This window comes from Maylandia zebra, linkage group LG23 (genome assembly GCF_041146795.1).
Source record: "Maylandia zebra isolate NMK-2024a linkage group LG23, Mzebra_GT3a, whole genome shotgun sequence".
Lineage (NCBI taxonomy): Eukaryota > Metazoa > Chordata > Actinopteri > Cichliformes > Cichlidae > Maylandia > Maylandia zebra.
This window is the reverse complement of record NC_135188.1, coordinates 47,813,421-47,835,208: the sequence shown is the minus strand read 5'-3', so window position 1 is coordinate 47,835,208 and position 21,788 is coordinate 47,813,421. Positions and strand designations below refer to the sequence as shown.

Genomic DNA, 21,788 nt, shown 5'->3' with positions numbered 1-21,788 from the left:
AATGGCATAGAGCTGGGGTGGAATGTGTCAAACATCTTTTTAAAAATGGTACTTTTATGTCTGCTGCTCAACTGGAAAAGGACTATGGAATCTCCTCCAAGACTAATTACTTTAGATATTTCCAGGTTCGGGACTTTGTGAAAAAGTCATTCAGCCCCTCCCTCGAGCTTCCACAAAGCGTATGGATAGACGAGCTGATGGACACAGATCCGACTGCTAAGGGGACAATCTCCACGCTATATACACATATTCAGAATGTGGCTTCCCCCTCCCTGGACAATGTAAGACGGAAATGGGAGGAAGAATTGGGGCTGGACATTTCAGAGGTTGACTGACACTCTGCTTCTATATGTGTGAGACACGGATTGATACAGTTCAAGGTGTTGCACAGACTGCATTTGTCAAGGGAGAAACTGGCAAGAATGTACCAGGGGGCCGATCCGACCTGCCCCAGATGTAAACAGGTACCAGCCAACTTATGCCACATGTTCTGGTCTTGTTCCAGGCTGAAAGACTTTTGGGCTAACATCTTTAGAACATTCTCATTCATTTCTAATAAGGATATGGAACCAATGCCTCTGACAGCCATCTTTGGTGTGGCACCGAGGGAAACTCAACTAACAGCCTCTCAGAGGAAGGCAATAGCATTCGCCTCATTGCTGGCTAGGAGATTGATTCTACTTAACTGGATAAAGGCAACACCACCATCCCATAAACGCTGGGTGGAGGAGGTGATGGCACACCTCAAATTAGAACATCTCAGATTTACTATACAGGGCAACACCAAGAAATTCTTTAAGGTCTGGCAGCCTTTCATTTCCTATTTTGAAGATGAGTTTCCTTCCACTCCATAACTGGCAACTCACACCCCCCCCCCCCTTTTTTTTTTTTTTCCGTTTTCTTTACTTCCTCTGTCTGGGTATAGTTTTGTCTTACACTGTGCGGTAGGACTTGAGTTCGAGCTTTTCTGTATGAATGATATGCTTTCTGAAAACTCAATAAAAACACTTTGATTATTATTAAAGAAACCAAAGAATAGAAATGATAAATAATATATAAACTCAAAACCCTGGGTCAACAACCCAGGCATCCTAACAGGTTCTGCGTCTGACCTCTGCTGATGTGAGGAAAACTCTTTGCAGAGTTAACCCACGGAAAGCTGGTGGTCCAGATAACATCCCTGGAAGAGTGCTCAGAGAATCTGCAGACCAGCTGACAGATGTCCTCACTGACATCTTCAACCTCTCCCTGAGCACTGCTGTCGTCCCAATGTGCCTCAAGGCCACCACCATTGTTTCTGTGCCAAAGAAGTCCCCAGTGTCCTGCCTCAATGACTACCGTCCCGTTGCACTCACACCCATCATGATGAAGCTTCAAGAGGCTCATCATGAGGCACATTAAGACCCTGCTGCCACCCACACTGGACCCACTGCAGTTCGCCTATCACCCCAACCAGTCAACAGACGACGCCATCGCCACCACCTTACATCTCGCCCTTCAGTTCTTCAGACTTCAGTTCAGCATTCAACACAATCTTTCCTCAGCACCCGATTGGAAAACTCAGCCCGCTGGGCCTGAACACCTCCCTCTGCAGCTGGATCCTGGACTTTCTGACGGAGAGACCTCAGACAGTCCGGATCGGTAACAGCATCTCCAACACCACCACACTGAGCACTGGAGCCCCTCAGGGCTGTGTGCTCAGCCCACTGCTGTTCACTCTGCTGACTCACGACTGCGCACCAATGCACAATTTGATCCACATCATCAAGTTCGCCGATGACACAACTGTGGTTTGTCTCATCAGCAAGAATGATGAGTCAGCATACGGAGAGGAGGTGCAACAGCTAATGGCCAACAACCTGTCTCTGAACGTGGACAAAACAAAAGAGATGATTGTTGACTTCAGGAGAGCACAGAGAGATCATTGCCCACTTAACATCAATGGATCCTCTTTGGAGGTCGTCAAGAGCACCAAATTGCTTGGTGTCTACCTCTCCTGGTCCCTGAACACCAGCTCCATAACCAAGAAGGCTCAGCAGCATCTCTACTTCCTGCTGAAGCTGAGGAAAGCCCAGCTGCCATCATCTATTCTTACGACCTTCTACAGAGAGACTATCGAGAGCGTCTTGAGCAGCTGCATCACTGTCTGGTATGGTAACTGCACCCTATCAGATCTCAATACCCTACAAAGGATAGTGAGAAAAGCTGAGAAGACCGTTGAGGCTCCTCTCCCCTCCATCACGGACACTTACAGCATCGGCTCCATCCGCAAAGCCACCAGCATTGTTAAAGACCCCACACACCCCTCATACACACTCTTCACCCTGCTGCCTTCTGGAAAAAGTACCAGAGCATCCGGGCCTCACGGCCAGACTGTGGAACAGTTTCTTCCCCCAAGCTGTCAGGTTCCTGAACACTCAGTGACTGGACTGACACACACACACACACAGACACACACACACACACACACACACGCACACCTTCATACACGTCACTACCAAGCACTTATCACAATCACAATACTCAGTATTTTGCACATTGCACTGTCTTGTGTCTGTATCATCCTGTTCTGTCTAGTGTTGCACTGTCTTGTCTTGTATATTTTTTCAATTTTTTGCACTTTACGTAGTCCTGTGTTTGTCCGTTATATGTCATATGTAGCGCCAGGGTCTCACAGCAACGCTGTCTCATTTCACTCTGTACTGCATCACTGTACAAGGTTAAAATGACAATAAAAGCCACTTGACTCGACTTGTTTATAGTTTCAATTAACCAGAATTGAGGGAGAGAGCTGGGGGCAGCTGTCTGTCAGGAGCAGAGATGGGCAGTAACGCGTTACTTGTAACACGTTACTGTAATCCGATTACTCGTTACCTGAAAAAAGTAAAGTAAGGGATTACTATTGCAAAAACGGTAATTAGATTACCGTTACTCTCCCGTAGGAACGCTGCGTTACTGCGTTACTAAAACCGTGATTTTTTGCGAGAATGTCTCAGGACAGTGACGTAAGCGAGTGCGCCGTTCGTGACAACAGCTGTGTGCAGATCAACAATGGATCACATATCGAGTGCAGAGAGAGTATGAGCGTGCAGCGTTTAAAGCGTGGAAGCACTGACCTTACTTTGAGTTTGATTCCATAAAAAGTGACAAAAACATTAGTGTCCGCTGTGCGTGGGAAGAAAACTTCTTTTTACAGCGAAAAAACCCCTAAACTTCCAAACAAGCACCGAGTAGCTACGACGTAATGGGAAACTCACAGAGAAACTCGCGGATTCTTCCACTGACTGCTGCAGCACACCTGCACCAGGGTAACCCTCCGCCTACCCCACTCCTGCTTTACAGGTGAAAATAGAGCAACAGGACCGCTGAGTCTTTGACTTTATTTATTTTCTGCTGTGTTTTACTTGCATCTATTTGAAAGACTGAGTGTAAACACACACACAAAAAAATTATTTTATTTTATGAGCTGGAATGTGCAGAAAATAAGTTTAAATAGGTTTAAACTAATTTCTTCCAGTCAGAGAATGTTGCAGATAATTAAATTTTTGCTTGATGCATAAAGTTAAAAGATTAAAACTAATAAAACAAGTTTTAAAAAGAGACTTTTCCATTTGATTACATTTTGTATGATGGATTATGCAGAAAAAGTAGAATTGGGCTGAAAGATCTATCGCTTTATCACCTCTTCAGGTTGTAAATCGTGTTTTTAAAAAGTAACTAAGTAATTAATTACTTTTGAAAATAAGTAATCAGTAAAGTAACTGGATTACTTTTGGGGGGAAGTAATCAGTAATTAGTTACTGATTACTTTTTTCAAGTAACTTGACCAACACTGGTCAGGAGTGGCTAGTGTCATCATAATATCTTGAAAACTGTTTGTACATTAATTAAACTGCTGCTGTACATTAATGTTAGTTTATCAAACTAACATTAATGTCATGCAGCTCATGCAGTGTAGAAAAGCGGTATCTGAGAACCAGTCCACAGATGATCGTGGCTCATTTCCTTTCCCGTTCCCGTGGGCAGACTTGGCTGGGGAATGGAGGTTAGTGGTGGCGTGTGGTCAGCGACCCCCCAGAGGAGAGGTGGTGCAGTGGGTTCAGGGAGCGGTGCCAGGGAGGCTGGCAGGGCAGCTGGGAGCAATTTACTAATCACACCCTCCCTATTTTAATAGGACTGGAGAGGGGAACTAACTGGAGACAAGGCAGCTGGAAAGCTGCGGGAGCTCACGAGTAGATGTCACCATTGTAAATAAATGACCACTGCATGTTATCTAATGCAGCATTTCTAAACAGCTATGATAACATTTCATAAGCCAAAACATGACTGTGTTTATTGGAAAATCAGCAGATCAAACATGATGCTCAGAGCATTGTCGTTTATTTCTCCTTCTTTTTTTCTTAATTACATTTAGTCACATCTGATGCTGTTTTTACTTTTTTAAAAACCACATTGACCAATACTCATGTCGTGGTTACAATATCTGACACTAGATGAATTTATTAGCATTACAAAGGTTTAGCTGGTTATGATGACTAGAAGAATGAAGAGAAACCTTCCTGTAAGTATTGTTCTTCCATTTAAACCATAATTTGCCACGGCAATCATACCAGAATAAAATTAATGCTTTTAAAATCTTTATTTTGTGATCAACATCAGTACTCTCAATCCCAAGTTGTAATGGAACATAATGGAATGAGTGTTGTTTGATTTTGTCAAATACAAAGGGCTTTTACACAGACACACTCCTACTGAAACTGGTGTTATCTGCATCCCATCCAGGATGTAGATACGGTCTGATCCAGTTCTGGTTACTGAGAAAAAGGCTCTTTGTTCTGTCTCTATCAGTGCATTAATTGCCTCTCCTACATAATTATGTACTACACATTATTTTACACCAACTGATGTTCAGACGTCTCCAATCTGGAAAACATTTAATCTTATTAGAATGTGTTTGTCTTTGTAGAAGACATGTCAGGTAACAAAGAGGCTTAGTAAACAAAAAACAGTAAAAAAGATTCATGGCATTATCACTTCCTGCCATATCATTACTGTTTCAATGAGCTGCCATACTATGTGTAAAGTACTGTACATTACACAACATCAACACATATTACATATTAACAAATAGTTTTAAATTTAAACAGAAAAAGAAGGCAAGATTAAGCAGCTATTACATATTAGTAAATCTGAAGCACTGTTCTGGGCCCCTTGCACACATCCTCATCGGCTTGATGCCAAAACCCTGTCCTCTAATTCCACTATCACTCATTTTGATAGCAGCTTACTGGGAATGTACCAGTAATAATATCTGCAGTTAAAAAAACACTCATTCAGACACAAATGCACAGCCTGATGCAACATTGTATAATCAAAAGCCTGTAAAAAGTAGGCCATTACAAAACAGAAGTGGTGTAGCTGCTGTTCACAATCTGACAAAATAAATAAATAAATAAATAGTTCCAGTACTTATTTATCATAAATACTTGAAGTAATATCAGTAATGTCATGCAGTGACAGTAGGGTTAGTGTGGAAACTCTAAATTGCCCACAGGTGTGAATGTGAGTGCGAATGCGTGTCTGTGTCTGTGTGTTGGCCCTGTGACCGACTGGCGGCCTGTCCAGGGTGTACGCTGCCTCTCGCCCTACGACAGCTGTAATAGGCTCATGCCCCCCGCGACCCTGAGAAGGATAAGCGGAAGAGGATGGATGGAATTGTAAATTACTTCTTGGCCTATAATCTGTCAAACAGATCTTCTCGAGCTCCTCTCTCAGCCCTCGGTATTTCTCTGGCTTCTTGTGTTCATTTCCTTGATGTTGGTATAGCCACATCTATCACTACGGCCGTCTTCTTCTGCTTGTCCATCACCAGTTTGTCTCTTTGTATCTGGAAGTCCCCCAGGATCTTAGCTCAGGTCTGTCTCCAGGTTTGTCCAGTCACTGGTAGGATTCTTGATGTCAGCCATTTCTTCTATCTGATGGTGGTCCTGTGCAGGAGCCTGTTCCTCCCAATAGTTCCTCTCTTTGTTCCTCTTCTTTCTCGGGTTTCTGCTGCCAGATGTATTGACTAAGCACATGATCAGTTGTCCATCTGGCTCATGAATGCTTGTTGTCTTATCCTGGACAGTGGATCTGACACTCACTGGTCCTCGACCTCCTTCCTTTCACTTGGCGTACAATCTCAGGATGCTGGACTTACCCTCCATAAATGCTATATATATATATCTCTATGTGACTTTTGTTTTTACACCGAGAAACATTGTAAATGACTTTTTGACAGGCAATGGCTTTTTGGCACACTAGCAGGAGGAGGAAAATAGCAGAGTGGTCTACAGAAGTGGAGATACGGAAATTACTTTTATTATATCACAAAAGGACAAGAGCATGATGGTAGGGTGGAAACTGTGTCCATGACAGAAACTTCAGCGTGCTACTTATACAGCTTCTGCACAGATAGCTTTGCTACCACAAAGCTAGCCAAGAACCCAGAGTGATATATGAAAGCTGAGTGCATGCCAACCCAAGCCCAGCAGCCATACTCAACAGGTATTAAGGCAGCAATGAGCAGTCAAGCTTGCAGTGTTGTAAGAATCACCGTGGTGTTGGTCTATTAGTCTATTTGGGCTGGTTTTCAGTTTTGGTTTGTGTTGCTGAGTTTGTGTTCATATGTAAAACCTAAAAGAAATATTGTCCTTGTGTAGGGATTTGTTTCAGTGTGCGCGACTGTAAACCAACGTTTATACTGTTAATTGGTAATTTTGTCATATTATGAAACAATGAAAAAGTAATTTAATAAATAGAGTAATAAATTCCTTTCTTTGGCAAGTAGTACATAATGAACTGCATTACTTTTAAGAAAAGTCACAAGTAATATGTACTTTTGAATTTTGTGAACATTTTCCTGAAAAGAAGCTCATTGGAAATCCTCCTCAAGTGACTGATTTAAGAATAACAACTGAGAACAGGGTATGGACTCATCAGATGGCTATTACTCCACCAGTAGTGTAGTTTAACAGTCTAATGCCAATGTGATCACAGGATATCACACTAATTTTGTTCCTCTTTACAGTACTGATGCTTTGTGGTCAGCAAGACCAAGAGCCAAAGGCTTTCAGGTTTACAAATGTGTCAACTTTCTAGAAACCCTTGAACATTTTGTCAAGAAAGAGGAAGAAAAAGAGAGAGAAATGTTCTACTGTTCTGTTACATTTTCAGTCTTAATTGGTTTAATCACATGCTCTAAATGGAGGCAAGATCCTGCTACACTTGGACACCACTCAGAACCACTCTAAATCTGTGAGAGGATGACTGATTTTTGATGTGCATGTACATTTTCTCCTCTTGGATTAGAGAAATTTAAGCAAAACTCAAGAGATAGTAACAGGAAAGCAAAGAGAAGGAACTGAATGCAGAGGACCCAGCCGTGCAGATTGCTACATTCTGTTTTTAAATGCAACTATAAGCATTTAGGTTGCTTGCTACACAAGCAGGAAAGGAATTTGAAATCTAGGGACCAAACAAAGGAAACACAGGTATGATTGTTGTATAATGCTGGGATAAAGTTTGTACCTGGGCCGTTTAATTTTGATGTCTATCTCAACATCAATGGGACTCAAAATGAGCAGGTAAGGAGGGTGTGTGCAGACAGGTGAATGGAAAACAATGGAAAACTGAGGACATCTGGTGGGTGGACAAGGTGAGACAAGATGTACGGGGCAAAATAAAAGACAAAAGCAGGTCTCATGACTGAGAGAGTAGAAATTCTGCAAGTATTTTCTACATGTAATTTGCTAAAATTTGCTAAAATATTTATACATTCACAAAAATACATCTTTTTTGACTGTGTCTTGATGCATGCTCAGTCATCCAGGTATGTAATTTCCAAAAATATTGATTCTGTTCATCTGGATGTAGCATTTTCAGTGGGAGAAAGTCCATTGTTCATTCAGTGGGCTGTTTGTCATTGTGCAAATGTACTGTTTGTAAAGTTGAGGAAACCTGCAGTCAGCTGAGACTGAAGAAGTCAGTTGGATGAGTGTTGATGTGCCATCTCCTCCAGGATGGCACATCTGGGAGACCCCCAGTACACAACTGCACAACTGATTGTCTCATTAGGAGAATGCCCCGACTGGGCATGCATACAAGTACGTTGCAAACTACTGAGTAGTTGGTATGAATGTCTAAATGTAGCATTTTGAATTGCTGCGAGGAAATTCAAAATGAATGAGCTTGCCTCATCATTCTTCACTTCATTATTTGGGGTGTCGTTGAATTCAGTCCTCTCTAGGCTGATAATTTTCATTTCTGTCAATCAATGTGGCCTCTTCTTACTTCTGTTTGTGTTGAATTCCCTCCTAAAGTATTTTATTATATTCATTAAACTGACTATGAGTTGCTGTAAGCTGTTTAGACTGGTTAAGTGGTATAATTCTGCATATTGCTGCATTTCATCATAAAAATAATAATATATCCTTTACATATAATTACATTTATTGTTATTCATGTGGTGCGTTATAATTCTATTCAGTGCCATATCCCCTACAGTAGGTTCATTTCCCCACACTCGCTTCCAGCTCTGGTAGATAACGCTGGTAAACTAATTTAATAGAAGTAGAGTGATTTCAGCTTTTATGAATGATAAATCTTCCCACATTCCAATTTTTAGAGAGCTTCTCACATAAACATTAGCAATGATCTAGTAGGCCTAGAAGCATCTTTTCTCAGTTAGTTTGTATTGTTTAGTCAAAGGATAAGTATCACTGCTCACCGACCAGTTTTAGGAGATGAGATCAATCTTTTATACCCAAGAATAAATTTGGAAGTACATGCTATGACATTTTAGACAATATGATCTTCATAAAAAAACCCAATATATTGAAATAAATACACAAATGAAAAGAACAACAAAACAAGGGATTGAGTTAAAGTAAAAATCACTGCTTGGGGTAATTAAATATCAAAATTGTGTAATATGTAAAGAAAGCTTTGATGCTGATTCACTACAGGAGGAGAAAAGTGCCTCGGACACATTTATTAAGATCGTGTACAGCATAAGCTTATCTAGCTTCTCATGTGGAATTACAGATCTTAGATTACTGGTATATTTCTTCCCATAAACTCGATTCTGTTCATCTGGACGTGGCGTCTTCAGCGGGAGAAACGTTTCATCATCCAGGTGACTTCTTCGGTCTCAGCTGACTGCAGCAGTTGTCCTTCTTCTCTCCTGGATCACCTGGACCTTTCTTCCCAGCTTTGACAAACATTCAGCTTAGATAACCACATTTACTCAGGGCCTGTTTGATGGGATTTTCTGGCTGCTGTGTCTGTGGGGATGGTGTTCGCTCTGTGCTGTAGCGTCCTGATGACACCCATCAGCTGCTCCAGTCGAGGATGAGAGTCAAACCTTAATTACTGATCCATACGCGTCGGCTAACAGTACACATCAACTTTTAAATGCCCCCCATCACTGATGGAAATCTCATGGAAATGTGGGGTTGCTGTTGTGGTTCTATTTCAAAGGCCTGTATTTTCAGATCATTTATTACATTACATTACTATAAAGGGTGTTTTCACACTAACGTTTAGTTCTTCAAAAGTACATTTTACTGCTTTCATTTATCACAAATTGTGTTTTCTTTTACCTGATTATACAGGATACTAAATCTGAGTTGTTTCTATTTCTTTAGCTTCTCACAGTTGCCTCAAGGCCTCAGCTTTATTTGCTAAAGAAATGTCATTTTAGCTTGATTACTAAGGCAGTTAGTAATCAGACTTCTTCTGTCACTGCTGTGTGTGGCTAAGAACCCCCAACGTCAGGCAGGGCATTGCCACAAAGCATGCTCATATTTCAGGTAATTTCCCAAAAGCACACATTACACTTATTGTCTCACATAAGTTTTGTTTGGGGTTTTGGGTTTTTTTTTTTAATTTCAACATATTTTATTATGTAACATGTATTTACATAATACATGTTACATAATATATGTGAAAAGTGTTGCCCCTTCCTGATTTCCTAGTGTTTTCCATATTTATCAAATCTACATGTTTCAGATCATCAAACACGTTTTAATATTAGACAGAGATCATCTAAGTAAATACAAAATGCATTTTTAAGTTTAAGCATTTCAGTTTCACTAAACACACTCAGGCCTGACTACTGGCAGACCTGTTGAATCAAGAAATCCCTTAAATAGAACCAGTCTGACAAAATGAAGCAGTGAGAGCCCCACTGGCTCTCTCACTGAACCACGGTGAGAGCCATTATCCACAAATGGCGAAAACATGGAACAGTGGTGAACCTTCCCAGGAGCGACCAGCCAACCAAAAATAACTCTACGAGTAGGGCTGCTCAATTAATCGAATTTTAATCACGATTATGATCTGGGCTTTCAACGATCATTAAAAATGACTGAGCCGATTATTAGCCCCTCCCTCATTTATCCGCGACACCTTAAAGGCCAGTCCGTGAAAATATTGTCCGTGGCGCAAAAAAGGTTGAGACCGCTGATTAAGAGGACCCGAAGGAAGCTCGGAAAGCTAAGCAGAAGTTATTTAGAGAGGAGAGTGACTGCCGCTGGTTGAAAAGAGGTAAGAAAAAAAAAAAAAAAACTTCAGTGGTGTTGCACACTATTTTATATTATTTTTTAAAGTCATTATTCAATACATTGTTATCCCTTTAAAGCCGGTCAGAGCAGCACACTGTTTTGTGTAACTATTTTTAAATCCCTGTAGAACCTGAACCGTGTAAGCTAGCGCAATATTTTGTTTTGCATATGAAACTTACATCTGATGCCATCAGCTTGTCCTCGGTCACGGTTTCCTTCCACATAAAGCTTTGCAAAAACTGCATAAAAAGCGCTTGCAGGAACAAAAACATAATATTCCAGAAACACGCTTTGCCGATCCGATCAGCTGTTCGTAACACTTCGCACATTGAAACAGACTCACCGCTAACTATCACATGTCCGCCATTTCCTGCCCGAAACCGGAAGTGATGTCATTTTCGCGGAAAATGTCGAGTTTTTTTTACTTGTAGGCCTTAAAAGCCTATACTGGTCATGTTTGACTTTTCTGAATAGTTTCTGGGATGCTTAGAACTCAAATTGCACTGCTGGAAATAGTTTATTTTGATGCACCTGCTGTTTTCTTTGAAAATTTGCATCATAGGATTGTTTTTTGTTTTTCCTGCAGTATATAAAAATTTGTGTATCTCCAAAATAAAACTATGAAGACACTCAAAATAAATTTCCTGTGGTGGGAAACTATTTTTTGCAACTTTTTTGTATTTAAAGTTTTGAGGGATAAGCCTCTTAAATTTCTCCAAGTAGAAATATATGTAAAAAAACCAAAAACGATTTTCTATTTTTTTGTAGTTTATTGCACTTTTTTGCAATTAATGTAGTTACTATGGACTTAATGCATACATATTATTAAAATATGGGCTATAACAGTTGTATAGCAACTTGAAATGCTCCCATAAATGGCACTACAACATGTAAAAAAAATAATATAAGCTCTGGCGGACTTGGTTCTATAGTAGGTCTTAAAGGGTTAAATAAATATTGTCAAATAATCGAGATCTCAATTTCAGTGAAAATAATCGTGATTATCATTTTTGCCATAATCGAGCAGCCCTATCTACGAGCACAACGATGACTTATGGAGGTCACAAAAGAACCCAAGAACAACATTAAAGAACTGCAGGCTTCACATGTCTCAGTAAAGGTCAGAATTCACGATTCAACAATAAGAGAGAGACGGGGTAAAATGGCCAGAGGTGTGGACTCGAGTCACATGACTTGGACTCGAGTCAGACTCGAGTCATTAATTTTATGACTTTAGACTTGACTTGAAAAAATGTTCTAAGACTTGTGACTTGACTTGGACTTTTACACCAATGACCTGGGACTTGAATTGGACTTGAACCGGTTTACTTGAAAAGACTTGATATTTCACCCCAAATATAAAATTTAACATGCATATTATATAGAGATTGAAAATGTGACGTCATTCACGGGTAGAACCGCAAAGGATTCTGGGAACTCGTGGCAAGCGGTACTAGCGCACGCAGGCTTTCAATTAAAATCAGTTATACAGCGATAAAAAGAAACACAAAAATGGCAACAAGCTGTTGTATTATTAACTGCAATAGCCGGTCGCATGACAGCCACGGGAAGCCGACGGGTAAAGAGATCGGTTGTTATCGGATTACGTCGTTGAAGAGAAATTGTTCGAGCCATGTTTCCGAAGTAACAAAGACGCGACGGATGGCCTGGATTGCAGCCATTCAAAGATCAAATATAACGTCCCAGAACACTCCAGCTCACAGGTTAGTCTGCTCCAAGCATTTACACGAAGGTCAGTGTTTTTTAGTAGTTAATACGTCATTTTCATAACATAATTAGTGATATAGGTTACAAGCAAGTCTGGCGCTGAACAGAAATTGTGGCGCTATGCTCCTTTATTTATTGTGCATAAATAGTGAATTGTCCTGACACAATATTGCGTTTCGCTTCTGTTATTATGGTACACTGACAAAAACATATACTTTTATTCACAGGATAAAACAGTTTTTTTGTATCACTAATTGTCCAGTACGATTACAGCATACAGTATTGTTGTCACTGCTACATTTCTGTGATGAACAAGAAATTATTTCCACTACTAATTAATTACCGTTGAGCTCAAAGGTCCTATTAATAAACGGTTAAGGAATGTGTATTTATGACGACGATTTGTGAGACTGGTAAACTTATGATACGTACGATGGTCTTTCGTTCTACACGGTGCATTTCAAGGTCCTGCACCCATCCGTCGGTAAACTGTACCTGGGCTTGTTGCAGTGACCGGAAGTTACTAAACTTCATGAGGTATGCACTCACTCCAAGAACCGTATGATTATAAATATGCATATAAATAAAGAAGCTATTTTGTGCAAAGATGTCAACTGTAAGAATGCTGTGCATAAACATTTACTCTGCTCCATGTATGATGATATAGTGACTGCTCTGTATAAAAGTGGCACACTGCTTGATAAACAATATAAGCATAAGAAACCTAACATCAGACCTGGCTGGAAAGAACATGTATCCATGTACCATGATGAAGCTTGCATAGCTTATAAATGTTGGGCCATGGCTGGAAGACCTAAACAAGGCCCAGAATTTGAACAGAAAAAATGTGCGAATGCCAGATATAAGTACGCTGTTCGCTTTATAACTAAAAATGAGCAAATGCTAAGAGCAGATTCTTTGGCCAGGAAAATGCTGTGTAATAATACGGCAGATTTTTGGAAAGAGGTGAAAGCTCTTAATAACTGTAAACCATCTCTACCATCAACTGTTGAAGGTGTTTCTGGGGCAGATAACATTGCAGCATTATGGAGACAGCATTACAGTGCGTTGTTTAACTGTATAAAAAGTGAACCATATGAGGACAATCTTGACATGAGTAATGACACAATAAGTGTAAGGACACATGAAGTATATGAAGCCATTCATAGGTTGTCTGATAATAAATCCTCTGGTTTGGATCACATCACTGCAGAACATTTAAAACATGCTAGTGTAAGGCTAGCTCCTCTTTTAGCACTCTGTTTCACTGGGTTTATGATTCATGGCATATTACCAGACTCAATGCTGTGTATTTTACTGGTACCAGTTATGAAGGACAAAGCTGCAAAAGTGAGCTGCTTGGATAATTACAGGCCGATTGCACTAGCCAGTATTTTATCTAAGGTGTTAGAAAGAATCTTGTTTGACAGAGTTAGTGTGTTCATCTCTTCTCTGGATAATCAGTTTGGCTTCAAAGCACGGCACTGACATGTGCATATATGCACTCAAGGAAATAGTCAGTTTGTACAGGGCTAAAAATTCATCTGTCCTCATGTCTTTCATTGATGCCTCTCAGGCTTCTGATCGAGTGAACCACAGAAAACTTTTTGATAAAATGAAGAGATGGGGAGTTCCTCAGTACATCGTGAGGATTCTCTCTTACTGGTACGCTCATCAGAACATGCAGGTTAAATGGGGAAGCAGTATTTCTGCCCCCTTTGGTGTCAGCAATGGTGTTAGACGGGGTGGGATTTTGTCTCCAATTTTATTTAATTTATATGTCGATGATTTGTCCATACAGCTGAGAGCCTGTAACACTGGGTGTATATTAGGTAAAGCACTGATAAATCATCTTATGTATGCAGATGACCTGGTTGTTTTTAGTCCAAGCAGTGCTGGGTTACAGGATCTTCTTAATGTCTGTACTGAATATGGTGTGCAATATGACATTGAGTACAATGCTGCTAAAAGTGCTGTTTTGATATGTAGAACCAAGCAGGATAAACAGCTAAATTTCCCTTTGTTTAAACTGGCACAAAAAACTCTTGAAGTTCATAAAAAGGTGAAATACCTCGGTCACTTTATTACTGAGCAAATGAATGATGATGATGACATATACAGACAGCGGTGTAAGCTCTATGTGCAGGCAAATACTATTGCACGCAAATTCAGCTTTTGTTCACTTCCAGTTAAAGTGGCTTTGTTTAAAGCGTATTGCACACCGCTATATACTGCCCCCTTGTGGTCATCCTACAAACAATGTAGCATGCAGAAGCTGCATGTTGCATATAATGATGCGATGAGAATCCTTTGCAGGATACCTAGAAGTGGTAGTGCCAGCCAGATGTTTGTAGCTGTGGGTGTTTGGACTTTTAAAGCACTTTTAAGGAAGCTAATGTTCAATTTTAGAGAACGACTGGATGGTTCGAGTAACAGTATAATTTTAGCACTTACAGATCCGACAGTGAGTGGTTCCCGTTACTCATCCAGTCTCAGAAAGCACTGGTTAAAGTGTTTGTGTATTTATTGATTTATTTTAAGTAATTGTGTTTTATGTATATTATGGTTTTATGTTTTTACAAATGTTTTAGATACTTATACATATATATATTTAATGGTGTATACCTTGTGTTGGGGGGGGGGGGGGGGGGAGTGTTGTGTGTGTGTGTTTTTGTTTTTTGTCTTGTTTTTATGGACATGAAGTCTGCCAATTAAGATTGAATTGAATTATAAAGATCCATTAGAGTGTTCATCATATCGTCCTATATCACTCTTAAATGTAGATTTAAAAATACTGTCAAAAACACTTGCTCTCAGGCTAGAGCAACATCTACCATTGTTAATTTCTCCAGATCAGACAGGTTTCGTGAAGGGTAGGCATGGTTTTTTCAAGCTGCGCAGGTTTTTGAACATATTACACACCAAGTCAACTACAACCCCTGAAATTGCCTTATTACTCGATGCTGAGAAGGCATTTGACCGGGTGGAGTGGGATTATCTGTTTTATACTCTGCATAAATTTGGATTTGGCCCTAATTTCATTTCATGGATTCAGTTACTTTACTCCTCACCTATGGCACGTGTTAGAACAAATTCGTTATTCTCTTCTTATTTCCCACTTCTCCGTGGTACGAGACAAGGTTGTCCCTTATCCCCTCTTCTTTTTGCATTATCAATTGAACCACTGGCGATTAAACTGCGAGCTGACAGTTGCATTAAGGGCATCTTCAGAGGTGACCAGGAGCACAAAATATCCTTATATGCTGACGACCTCCTGCTGTATATGTCAGAGCCTTTATGCTCTCTTCCCCGTGCTCTTGCCATTTTTGAATGTTTTGGTAATATTTCAGGTTACAAGTTAAATCTGCATAAAAGTGAACTTCTCTGTGTCAACTCTATAGCCAGAAAGATTTCATTTTCAGGTTTTCAATTTAGTGTTAAATCAGGGTATGTGACCTATCTGGGGGTTAAGGTTACCCACTCATACAAAGATCTTTATGAAAGAAACTTTGTCGCGCTGCTTAAAAATACTGAGACAGATCTTCAGAGATGGAACAATTTACCACTGTCATTAATTGGCCGCGTCAATTCTATCAAAATGAACATACTTCCCAAGTTCCTTTACTTATTTCAATGTATCCCATGCTACTTACCCAATAAGTATTTTATAACACTGAATAAGCATATCTCTGCATTTATTTGGAATGGCAAAAGTCCACGAATTCGTAAAGATTTCATGCAGAGGACTAGGCCAATGGGTGGATTAGCCTTGCCAAACTTTCAGTCTTATTATTGGGCAGCAAATATTCGTAATATGCTGTACTGGATGAGTAATGTTACTACAGAGACTCCAGCTTGGCTCCAAATTGAGTCATCCAATTGTGGCAAAATTTGCCTATCAGCTTTGTTGAGTTCAGCTCTCCCATTAGAACTATACACCTATAAACGTAACCCTTTGTTGTATGACTCGCTCAGAATCTGGGTGCAATGTAGGAAAAGGTTGGGGTTACACTTAATGTCAATTAAAGCACCTATCTGCTCAAACCATATGTTCCCACCCTCCATGATGGACTCTGCCTTTAAAATATGGGAAAGTAATGGCCTTAGAAATATCAAAGACCTTTTTGTAGATGGGATTTTTGCCTCATTCACGCAGCTCCTGAAGCAGTTTAATGTTCCTCGGCAACATTTTTTCCGCTATTTACAAATTCGTCACTTTGTAACGAGTCGATTTCCTTCATTTCCGGAACTACCTGAGGAAACTTCTTTGGATAAAATTATTAATATAAACGTTCATAAGAGAGGGGCGATTAAAGAAATCTATGCTATACTATTAGATCTTCAATCTCCTTCTCTCTTCATCCTTAAAGCACAGTGGGAGAAAGACCTTGGGATGACTATAACAGATGAGCTCTGGCAATCTTTTCTCCAGAGGGTACACTCTTCTTCGATATGTGCCAGGCATGGGCTCCTTCAATTTAAGGTCCTACACCGATTACATATCTCCAAGGAAAAGTTAGCCAAGTTCTATCCAGGAGCTGACCCTCTGTGTAACAGATGTAAAGCAGAAACAGGTTCGCTCCTTCATACCTTTTGGACATGCCCCAATCTTCATACCTATTGGGTGTCTATATTTAACACTCTGTCAGAGATGTATAACGTTAAATATGAGCCTTCTGCTCTAACGGCTATCTTTGGGGTGATACCTCAAGACATCACTTTGCCAAAATGCTATTTGAATTCTATTGCCTTTGCTTCACTTATCGCAAGGCGCCTTATACTTTTAAGATGGAAGCAGGAAGCTCCTCCCACACATGAACAGTGGCTTGCGGAGCTCATGAGGTTTTTACATTTAGAAAAGATGAGATATACACTGGCAGGTTCAACCACCAAATTTCTTAGGGCATGGCAGCCATTCTTGATGTACATGGAAACATTTAAAATGACCACCTTATCATGACCAGATACCATATCTCTATATCGCTATCATAGCTAACTGTACGCTGAATGTCCCTTATACATTTTATTTTTCTATTTGTTTGTTGTTGTTTGTTTGTTTTTTGTTGTTTTGTAGGGGTTTCTTTGGTTTGTTTGTTTGTTTTTTCCTTCTCTATTTCTGTTATCTTTTGGGGTATTGTAAATACTGAACAGCAAACTACTGTATGTTCAATGTTTTGTTGTTAACATGCTGCTGTGACTGAAAATAAAATTTATAAAAAAAAAAAAAAAAGATTGAATTGAATTGAAATAAATATGCTAAGATGAGATAGCTGACTTCATCTAACTAGCAAATGTTGTCCAGGCTACGTTGGTGATGCAGTTTTTTTTAATGTGTATGATATTTTTGTCATGCGATTTTAAAGCCGGTCCTACAACCACATCCAAGAATAACATGCAGCGTATCTCAGAACTGTCGGTGAAAATTATTCTTGGAGCTAGGTTTAATTGAGCTGCATTTTAAAGAGGTGCAATTTCACAATTTGTGTATATTTTCTAAGTTCACTATTTTGTCATGTGTTGAGAAAAACACAGATTTTAAAATTACATGGTCTAATATTTACATTTAGCATAACTGCAACATTATTTTTTCGTTTTTTTTTTTAAAGACTCGAAAGGACTTGAAATTCAAAATTTCAGACTTGTGACTTTACTCGGACTTTTACACCAGTGACTTGAGACTCGACTCTGACTTGCCTGACATTACTTGAGACTTGACTTGAGACTTGAGGATAAAGACTTGAGACTTACTTGAGACTTGCAAGACAATGACTTGGTCCCACCTCTGAAAATGGCTACTATGGAACAGCTTAAAGAGAAAACCATTGCTGACCAAAAAGGACACAAAGGTCTCACATTTGCAAAAAAACCATCTCGATGATCCCCAAGACTTTTGGGGAAATATTCTATAGACTGGTGAGACAAAAGCTGAACTTTCTGGAAGGTTGAGTCCCATTACATCTGGCATAACTCTAACAGCATTTCAGCAACATTAAAAGATGGTGGTTGTAGTGTGATGGCCGGGGGCTGTTTTGCCACGTCAGGACCTGGAAGAGTTTTTGTGGTAAAGGGAAACATGAATTCTGCTGCCTCCCAAAACATCCTGAAGGAGGATGTTCAGCCATCAGTTGAAATGCATTTGGGTTCTGCAGCAGGACAATGATCTACACCAACACCACCACCTCTGAATGTCTTGATGCATGGTCGATCATCCAGGTGAGGAAATCACAAAAAGTAGCGTTTCAGTGGGAGAAACATTTTGTTACTCAGTGACTTGGTTGGGGAAACCTGCAGTCAGCTGAGACTGATGAAGAGACGAAATGTTTCTCCCACTGAAAACGCTACGTCCACATGAACAGAATCAACGTTTTGGGGTCCACCTGTTGGAGTTTCCTAGTCCTGACCTGAATCTGACTTATCCCTCCACCGTGTTGTAAAGAACTCATTGCCGGTTACATCACTGTGGCTGTTGCTGCTAAGGGTGGCCCAACTACTTATTAGGTTTAGGGGGCAATCACTTTTTCACACAGGGCCATGTGGGTTGTTTTCCCCCTGATCATAAACACCTTTTAGAAACTGCATTTTGTGTTTACTTGTGTCATCTTTGTCTAATATTTACATTTGTTTGTTGGTCTGAAATATATAAATATATTTCAAAATATACAAATAAATAGGAAATCAGGAAGGGTGCAAAGAATAAACACAGTGGTGTGAAAAGACCACACTGTATTTATTTGTTCAGTTTTTGTTTTGCACGCATGCTTGTCAATATGTAGCAGTACTCAGCTTTACCTAAGGAGGTAAGACTTCGTGTTTTCTACGGTGTATCTGAAGATGTTGTGAATTGTAACACTGGTAACGTTTTCCCTCACTGCATAATAACCTATCAGAATAACAAAGGTCTTTTCACACTAATTCATATAACTACAAACACATAAAAACAAAAGCTTTCTTTGTTAATCGCTTAAGCAGTAGACACATCAAAGCAATAAACATTCTGTACCACTGCTGAAAAACACAAAGATTTTTCTCCAGTTTACGCACACTGTCTCTGCTTACATAGAACCTTAAGTAGGTCATAAAAGCACTTTATTTTACACAAAATGTTTGCAGTCACCAGCAACCTGGGCTTTAGTATCTTGCTCAAGGGCAACTGGCACTAGGAGATGCCAGGAAGCAAACAGCCAACCCTGCAATTAACAGATAACCTGCTTCTGTTATATGAGCCACAGCCACCTTTGTGCATGGCTACATGTACACACACACAGACATATTCTAGTTAGTTTTATCTACATGTCAAATACAATGTACATGCATATAAGCAGAACAAAGACTCCCCCCTCTGTACAGTGTAAATAGGACAGATCGGGAAAGAGAGAAGATATGAGAAGCAAAAAGAAGGAGAAGATCAGATAACTTACTGATGGGGGGGAAGTTGATGGGATAAACAGGAATAAATGGTGAGGAGAGGGGTTGTTACATCGACCCCCTGATGTTTTTATCAGGAACTAAAAGCTGTCAATTGTCTTATTATATTTATATTGGAACTCTTTTTGCATTTGAAATGCTGTTCTGTACATATAATATAATATAATATATAGCAGCATAAGCACTCAGGAAAGAGTGCTTATGGATATGAACCTGATAACAGCATTTCATTAAATCTAACCTCCCCCCCAAGGATGTTCATGTGAATATTAAATCACTTACCTGCTGATCAAAGCATATTTTATTAGTTGAGTGGGCATATTACTGATAATAGAAAAATATGAAAGCATAAATACAGCTCTTATTTATTTACTGCAGTTCAGTCGCACAGTGTGTCCATCCTTAACAGTGTGTGTATGTTAGTCGTGGAATTTTGCGATGTTATATTAATTATTAAAATGTTTTCATTTTTGTTCATTCATAAATCAAAAAAACATACTTGTCATTGCACATTAATTCACTGACTTGTATTTCTGATACGTATTTTCTTTACATTTACCAAAGGACTGTGTTATTGTTATATGCCTTACCATATAAAGCGCCCTGTTGTCATTTGGCGCTGTATAAATAAAACTGAGAATAATTTAGCGGGTCTGGCTGTTCAAACAAGGCTGCTGTCGGCTTTTTCGTATCTGTATAAAATCCATTTAAATTACGCCCAAGACGTCCTTAAACTCACTTCACCCACCTTTTCAGGAAGGCATAAACCGCTGTGACAATATTTCTTTACAAGTCAATGGACTGCACAACTGATGACATTTATATGGAAGACCTGTATAGTTTTTGTCCTGTAAGTCATTTAACATCACACGCAAGTGAACATACTCAAAGCTTATTGGCAAAGCAGAAAAATATTCCCAAAAACCACTCACCATTGATGTTCCAGAGAGGCTGAAGCCCTCCAACTCCGTTACTGTCGTTACTCATGATTCATGGCGCTGAACCGACAACAGCCAAGACGAGACTTTTCTCTCCCTCCTTTTCTCTTTTTGCTCTCGTCCACGTTGTTTTTCTTTCTCCAAGTTTTCTACCCACTGTCACCCTTGCGTAGATGATGTTATCCTCCGCTCCGCTTTTCCGTCAAGCACACTCACAGTTCACATTATGTTCCTCCTGCTTGTGTGGTGTTTTCTCTTTAACCAGTTTTCATAGTGTAGTTTCCCTCCCTGGATGCGTTTTCTAATAATAATAATAATAATAATAATAATAATAATAATAATAACGGCGACAAAAATAAATTAACAGCTGTTATAGACTTAACACCTATCCATATCCCAGGCTTCGCTCATTGATCGCAAATCCAAAACGTGCCCGCTCAGCTTCAGCCACAGGGTTCTCGTTCTCGCGCGCACCGCACGTTCGTTCTCTCACAGCCTGTAAAGAAGGAGCGCGAGAGAGGAAGAGAGACGAGGAAGGACTTGTGATGTCATGTCCTTCAGCCAATCCCGGTAAATAACTTGGCATTGAACGTTGACTCACAGTGCTGTTGTACCAAAATGTTAGTTTAGGGATGCTAATAAGTCACTCCTGAGAATTAGCAGGTTGATATTCTCTAGTCTATGTGAAATACTTTAATTTAAAAACATGAAGTTCAGCTCAATGCATCTTTTTTTTACTAAATTTGTGGTTAAGTTTGCAAAAGCTGGAGATGGGAAAGCAGAGAAAGGAGAGCTGTGATAAGAGCAGAGAGGAGTGGGGAAATGCATTTTCGTGCATTCAGCAAACTAAAGAGTTTAGAAATGAGGCTGTTTATAACCAGCAAGTAAAAACCAAATGCTATGTTATCAGTTTTCTTCCACAAGGAGTGAAAATCATTTGCAAGAAATACTGCTTCGAGCCATAAACTACCATAAACCCTTCACTATATCAACCAGCTGTCTTTGTTTCACTCATCTGAAATGAAATAGGTCCTACCCTTCAAAGGAGCCCAGCTGATGTTAAGCTGTCACTGTCAGCACAGTAAGTAGCTTT

The 21,788-nt window shown here is 39.8% G+C and overlaps 1 protein-coding gene across 1 annotated transcript in view; it reads right to left on the bottom strand.

The window, feature by feature from the left end:
• Window positions 1–21,176, bottom strand: part of chrm4a (cholinergic receptor, muscarinic 4a) — a 96,312-nt gene extending 75,136 nt beyond the window's left edge. Inside the window, exon 1 of the mRNA XM_004564095.4 lies at window positions 20,690–21,176. Coding sequence (XP_004564152.1) covers window positions 20,690–20,744 — 55 coding nt within the window. The 5' untranslated portion in view covers window positions 20,745–21,176. The remainder of the gene's footprint in view (window positions 1–20,689) is intronic.
• Window positions 21,177–21,788: the final 612 nt, after the last annotated feature.